Source organism: Tuber melanosporum (assembly GCF_000151645.1).
Source record: "Tuber melanosporum whole genome shotgun sequence assembly, scaffold_35, strain Mel28".
Classification (NCBI taxonomy): Eukaryota; Fungi; Ascomycota; class Pezizomycetes; order Pezizales; family Tuberaceae; genus Tuber; species Tuber melanosporum.
Window position 1 is genome coordinate 791768 of NW_003299030.1, and position 7199 is coordinate 798966.

General features: G+C 49.5%; 2 protein-coding genes; both read right to left on the reverse strand.

The window, feature by feature from the left end:
- Positions 1-1484: 1484 nt before the first annotated feature.
- Positions 1485-3948, reverse strand: GSTUM_00007397001 (uncharacterized protein; the record flags this gene model as incomplete). XM_002839386.2 has 3 exons in its annotated part: positions 1485-2964; positions 3029-3764; positions 3852-3948. 3 exons carry the CDS (start codon positions 3946-3948, stop codon positions 2580-2582), a joined length of 1218 nt encoding a protein of 405 aa, XP_002839432.1. The 3' UTR covers positions 1485-2579.
- A 2114-nt stretch (positions 3949-6062) lies between these two features.
- Positions 6063-7126, reverse strand: GSTUM_00007398001 (uncharacterized protein; the record flags this gene model as incomplete). XM_002839387.2 has 1 exon in its annotated part: positions 6063-7126. Exon 1 carries the CDS (start codon positions 6327-6329, stop codon positions 6063-6065), a length of 267 nt encoding a protein of 88 aa, XP_002839433.1. The 5' UTR covers positions 6330-7126.
- Between the last annotated feature and the right edge of the window lie 73 nt (positions 7127-7199).

Consider the following 7199-nt stretch of genomic DNA (forward strand, 5'->3'; position numbering starts at 1 on the left):
TGACCGGCCCGCCAGTACCATAGTTTGTTTAGTGATAGCATAGGATTTATTTAAGACCCGGAGAAACCGGACTGTATTGTACGCAACCTCTCGCAGGTGTTGGTCATCGAGACAGACCCGACAGGTAGGCGGGTGAGAGTTGATGATGTGGATACCCTCATCAGAGACAGACACCAATCAGCCATCCAACCAAGATAGCAGAACCCCCAATAACCTATATGATATCCCGAAGCCCCCGGCCCGTCAACCCACAGAGGACGATAGGATCTCCCACAACATTCGATGCCAACCCCAACCCCAACTCCAACTCGAGCGCTCCAGCACTACACACTTGGTATCGTATCATAATATTATCATATCATATCATATCATATCCGAAACCGTGAAGGGGGAGTGTGCCACCAACCCTTGACCTCAACGGAGAAGCTCACGCGGAAACCTACCGAACCCATCCACCATTTATGGACCACAAAAATTCAACTCCGATACCGGTATGATACCGGTGTATATAGGGAAGACGCACATATTTAGGGTTGGGGAGGATGAGGAGGGCCACTGCGCAATGATACAAGCAGTACGGTAGCGCTCTGCACAAGCTCGAATCATGGACTTGGCCGGTATTATGTATGATTGATAAAGCCTAGCAATGGGCAGTGGGTGAGTGGGTGGGTGGGTGTGCATGGGGGCGGGGGGGTTGGCATAATACACTATCTAATACTGTGGATACTGTGAAAAAATAAAAATAAAAACTTGTTAAATTTGATATCAGGGGGGGGGGGCATCTTGACTTGACTTGACATTTCCCACAGTCCAAATCCCAAAAAGAAAAGAAAAGAAAAAAAATAACACAAACACCTGGGAAAGGGTGGTGATGGTATGTATATAATTATATAGCTTGAGCTTGCTTGCCAGATCTCATTATCTGGGTATCAATTATTTCATTAACCTAGCCTAACCTAACCTAACATACTCCTTTCGAATTCTCAGAAATCCAGTTGTGAGATCCAGATATTTTATTTTACTGTCCTCCTCCCTGCTAGAGGACGTGAGTGAGTGAGGGCAGACTAGAAGAGTGAAGGATGAAAAAAGCAGCCCGATGTGTACTCTCGGGCATTATCAACACAACCTGTGACCGATCATATCGCATCAATCGCCCCAAGCCTCATTTCCCTCTGGCACATAAACGAGAAAATCTCTCGGGCTCCCGGTAGAGAACAGAGTGCTGGATTGCCCCGGGCCACGCATACATACAGCACTACGCCACCTACACTTTCCAGTCCCCCCGCCACCCGCTCAGCTCAGGCTGGCATTACCAAACGAATGATACCGCCCGGGTTAAACCCCCACCCCTCCACAAGTGCCTCTACTACATTGTCCTTCTAAAGCCCACACATAAATCATTTCCCCTCCTAGCCCCCCCCTCCCCCCATCACAAGTTTCCTGTTTAAATTTCACATTCACATGCCCAGATATTCCTTCTTTCATCCGCTTAACAGTTCTAATTTCTCGACCTCGGCCCCCTCTTACTACTCTTCCCCCTCGCCTCCCTCTACGCACCCCGACTACCTACCACAACTAATTACCTATACTTACCTAACAGCCAGCGAAAACCAAGAAAAACAGCGAAAAACACAAACATCCACCCAATCCCGACCTAGTGTTCAACAGACTCCGCAACTCAAGTCAAGTCAAGTCAATCCAGCCCCCCAATACCCCACCCCTCCTCTGGCAGCCAGCTAGCCAGTAAAGTGCGAATGAAAGTACGCACATAAAGAATCAGAATAGCCACCGCCCTTGACGAAAAAAAGGTTAGATGAGATGAGATCAGCCTACGATGAAGCCGGCCTCCCGCAAGAGAAAAAGCCTGAAAAGGGGAGAAGTGAAAAAAAAATAAAAAAAAAGCGATAGAGCATGTGGAGAACCCTCCGCTAGGTACGCACGTGAGGGAGGGAGGGAGGGTAGACTCCGGCGAATTGAATAGAAAAAAGAGGGTATATGAGAATTGATATGATAGGAGTCGGATAAGCATCGACCTTAACATCCACAGGTAAAAATACCAGTAAATGCGGAGGTGATGGCAACAAGACACAATGAAAAAAGAGCATGAAAAAAGACAAACAAAGAGCAAAAAAGCACAAATAGCCACCCATTTTGATTCCCTCCAGTTCCAAGGTAATTATAAAACAAAACGAAATGGAACAAGAAAACATCCACACAACGCAACACCGTACCGTGCCGAGATCAGAAAAGGGATGTATGAGCAAGATGTGAAAGAGTTAATGGAAACGTAACCATGGCCAGCTATAAGAAAGAAAAGAGAGATGAAACATCAAAATCAAAAATCCCCATCCATTTTCCCATTTTTTGCCTCCGAAATTCGAAATCACAAGCAAGACGCAAGCAAGACAAGACAAAAGCAAGATACCTCCCGATGACAAAGAGCAAAAAGGAATAGATAATGAAAAAAAAAAAAGAAGGGGGGGGTGAAGAAAAGACAGGGATACAGTCATAAAAGTTAATAACTGAACACCAGCAAAGAAAAAGAGTAAGAGATACTGTAGAAGGAAAAAAGGCCCCGATTAATACCTCCGGTTAATCATCGCCTCCGCAATCCTCGCTCCTTCGACTGCAAGCCTATCCGCCTCGGAATTCCCATCATTCCGGCCCGTGTGACCTTGCACCCATTCGAAACTAGTCTTGCTCCCATACCTCTCACGCTCTTTAAGTTTTTCCAGGATCTGTATGATAAGGTCCTGATTCTCGACCGGTCGACCAACGCTTGTAATCCAGTTGTTCTTGCTCCAGTTGATGTGCCAGACAGTGACGCACTTGATTGCGTACTCCGAGTCAGTGTATATGGCCACCTCGCGGTGCATGGGGGCGACATTTATAGCGCGGAGGATTGCGGTTAGTTCTGCACGGGAATTCGTTTGGCGGGGGCCCGGAAGGGGCTCAGAGATGTTTCTGCTGGGGGCGTTAGTAAGTAGAGGGGATAGTTGGGGGGTGGGCGAATGGGGATTCCGGGTACCTGGAGTCTTTGTCGCCAAACCAGACGCCAACGCCAGCGATTGCGGAGGGTTTTCCATTGCGGAGGGCACTACCATCGGTGTATATCCGTAGGATGGAGCTCTTTTTGGCAATGACCCGCGGCTTTGGTTTGACCTCGTCGTTGTTGACCAGGGTGGCGTTAGAGTCAGAGCTGTCCTCATCACTAGTCCCGTTGTCCTCTTCCCGCAAGCGCCCGTCCAAAGCGCGCAGGACAGCATCATCATCAGGATGCATTTCCTGGGGAGCAGCCTCCTCAAGCATTGGGGGGTCACAAAGCAGCGCCATTTTTAGCTTTGTCTCCTCCTGATTCAAATTATTCCCTACGCTCTTCCGCTTTTTCGGCATCGGGGTTCTGGTCTCCAACTCTGACGAATCCTCGCCACCATATACCGCCGTCTTGCTAGGAGCAGCGGCATCCCCGGCCCCCGCCCGAACGGGCCTCTTCCTATCATCGACGCTCACAGGTGATAACCCTCCCGACCCACCACTATTGACAAATGCCTCTGCTTCCTCGCGGGTGGCGAAACATCTCACCTTCGGCTTCTGCACACCAACCACCTGCTGCTCCGCAGTAGCCCAGTCCGTATAAACTCCGGGATTCTTGCCACTTCGAACGCCATAGTACTTTGCAGTGTAAGAAGCGGAATTCGGGTCAAGCGTAGGATCGACTCCGTTAAGGAAAAGTTGTGCCTCCTCTTCGGAAGGAAAAGATTTGACTATTGCAGACGAAAAAAAAAAAGCATAGTCAGAAACCTGGTGCACAATTAAGGCATCACACTTTGGGTTTCGTGGAATCCACCTACACTTTGCTCCCTTGAACCCTTTGATCTGTGACATGCAATCCGCCCATGAGGTATACACCCCCGGATGGAAACCGGATCTCACAGCATAATACTTCATCTCCCCCGTCCTCTTCCGCTTTGTACCGGCGACGGTCCCGCTGGTATCGTGGGCCGCCAGAGCGGACGACGATGAGACAACCGAAGAAGCCACTTTGATTGATTTGAGATTGACTGCGATTTCCACCGCCCTTTGCACTCTTGCTCAGCCAAGAGGTTTGATCGAAAAAAAAATTGGTCGAGGACACTCAGAATGGAATGCAGTGAGACAGAATCCGCAAGCGTGGTGATATGTAGTGGATAAGGCCGAGAAGATATAAGTAGGGGGAGCAGTAAGGGCTAGTTGGCTGCTGCTAGCTACAAACGTGGGAGGGTACGAGTAGAAAGAGCGGGGTCCTAGGAGGGGGGAGGGATGGAGGGGGGGTGGTAATGGGAAAGAGGGACCAGAGAATGGTGGAGGGTGCCGAATGAGTAGGAGGTTAGTGGAAGGGGGGGGGAGAGAGGATTGGAGAGGGAAGGAGTGAAGAGGAAGAAAGAGAAGAAAGGAAGATAATGGTCTTTCCGGGGCGAGACGCGTTTGGTTTCGTAGGCTCTGGCGGCGGCTCGTAAATGACGTACAGAACGACCCGTGCACGAGTGAAGGGGGTTGATAAATAAATACTTCTTTTGGGGGGGCAACCGTATCGCAGACTGCTGTATTCACCCGGCCGTATATATATCTCGAGCCGGCAACCCTTCAACCAGAACAATTCAATCGCCAGTCCTTTTCCAAGATGTAGAGGAGAGTACCGCTCTTTAGGATGGATGGCTAGGTACTGGACACTCACTGGGGGAGGGGAGAAGGAACCACATACAAGCGTACACACTGAGGAGGAGAGGAACTCTAGGCGCAGGGGGGGTGTATGGGTAGATGGGTATATGGGGGGTGCGTGAATCGGTGGGAGAGAGGGGGGGGTGGGAGAGTGCGATGGGTGGAGGTAGGGTGGAGCACAGTGGAGGGGGGGTGTGCAGGAAGGGGGGGGTTGTTGGAAAGTGCACTAGACTAACTATTCGCGTCTTCTTTGTTGTTCAACACCCCCCCCCCTCCCCTCCTCCCTCCATCTTCACCCCTCCCCGCCCCAGAATAGTACTGGTACTACAAATACTAGAGACCGTTGGAAGGGATGGGCAGAAGGTGTGAGTGAGATAGAGAGGAGGTATCATACATACGAGGAAGGAAAATGAAAGAGCCAGGAGTGAGAGAGGGGGGGGATATGGAAGTCTCGATCATCAAATGACAAAACCTCCCAAGAAGCGGCTCTTTTCATTATCGACGATGCATCATTGAAAAGGTACGTGCGCAACACATGGGGTGGGGAGGCAGAGCCAGACGCACGGGGGCGGGATGGAGTTCTATTTCATGTTTCCTTCTTGCCATCCTCTTTTTTTTCTCTCTTCCCTCTTCCTCCCCCTGGATCCTATAAACATGTAGAGCACGGCAATGTACGATCTGAGGGAAATCCTTCTGGGGTTTTCATATAACTTACAATTGAGATCCAAAAGGGTTTTATCTTAAATGACAACTCACAGTTGTGAGTCATATAATATTGTGACTTTTGTGTATAACTTATAAGTATGAGTTACAGGTCTGACGCATGTAATGCATTGGGCACAACGTCACTTGTTGTAAGGATTTTGATTGGTTTATGTATGATTAGGTATTGACTCATACGAGTCAAGTGTCAGTATACATAGCGAGGTCCAGGAATGTCGGGCATACCACGCTCCGTCGCTCCTATTTTCCTCCCACATAGTTTGACAACACCACGTCAACTATCGTGGGCTCCTCCCCACTCCCCTCTGCCCCCTTGATGGTTTCTGCCTAGGAGCACGGTTAACTCTTCCATCCTCTCCAGGGTGTATTTCGCTGCTGTATAGTGGGGGTGAGAGGAGGATTGTTGGTGCCTGCGAGCAGAGAAATGTCATGGGGGTGCAATCTGCTTATGATATAGCAAGACGCGTATGTACGCAGCCCGGTCAGGGATTGAATCCAAACTGGAGTGGTATTCGCTTGGGTAAGTCATCGAGGAGCAAAAAAAGAAGAAAGAAGGAAAAGAAAGAAAGGAAAAGAAAAAAAAAGACAAGGGAAAGGAAGGAAGGGGGGAAGGGCACAAAAATTAGAGGAGGGGAGGGGGGTTAGAACTTAACTTTAGAAGTGTGGAGAATGGTGAATGGGTTGGAGGAAGGGACGGGGAGAGGTAATCGTTCCACGAATGGGAGGAGAGGGAAGAATTCGCGAAGGCGGGGTTCGTGGGACGTTTCGACGACGACAAGGAGAAGTAAAACTACGATAAAAGTAAAAGGTAAGGCAAAACAAAGCACTCCTCGTCCTCTCTCCCCTACATAACGACCCCAACCCAGCCCAACCCCGATACCACATCTTATGATATTGTGCCGGTACATGCCCTGCCTACCTACCTACCCTCTACCTCACAAGTACTGCGTCATACCATCATCGTACAAGTAGAGGCAAACAAAACCCATGAAAACCCGTGTGCAACTCAAAATACAAATCTCAAGAGACCCCCCCCCCATGACCAACCCACACAAACGCAATCCCACCAAAGGAGAACCCTCCCTCTCTCTCCCATACTTGTACAGTACTAGTACCGTACAAGTATTGATATGATACAAGCAGATGTACAGTACTCCCCTCCCCTCCCCCCACCAACCACTACACTACGCTGCCCAGCCTTCCCACTCCCCCCCAGCCTCCCATTCCATACTCCATCATACTCGACCATCCATCCATAAACCCGCCTACCAGCAGCAGCGCCAGCAGTAGCAGCAAGCTACCGCACCGTACCGTCCATCCTCTTTCACTTTCCCTCTCCACTACTGTAACCAACGCAACCTTACTGCACCCCACCATTCCATTTCTTCCCCTTCCTCCCTCCTTCCCCTCCCTACCGTACATTTCGGACTTGACTCGATTAAATATGGTACAATACGTATGAGCACTCACTCTATCACCGATGGAGAGAGAAAAAAAGCACACCAACAACAGCCAAGAATTCGAAAATGGCCTACCAAAAAAGAAACCCAAACCTAAACCTGAGTCGAGTCGACTTGACTTTAACACCCGTTGCCGTATGATTACTTCTCGTGAGGGGGGGGGGCTGTTACCAATCGGGCGAGTAATAAAGAGGAAAAGGCTTTCTTTCTTTCTTTCTTTCTTTCTTTCTTTCAGTTGAGAAAGTAAGCATGGTCACCGTTCTTGTCGCGGCGAAAGAGGAGGAGGAGGAGGAGGAGGAAGGAGGAAAGAGCATCATG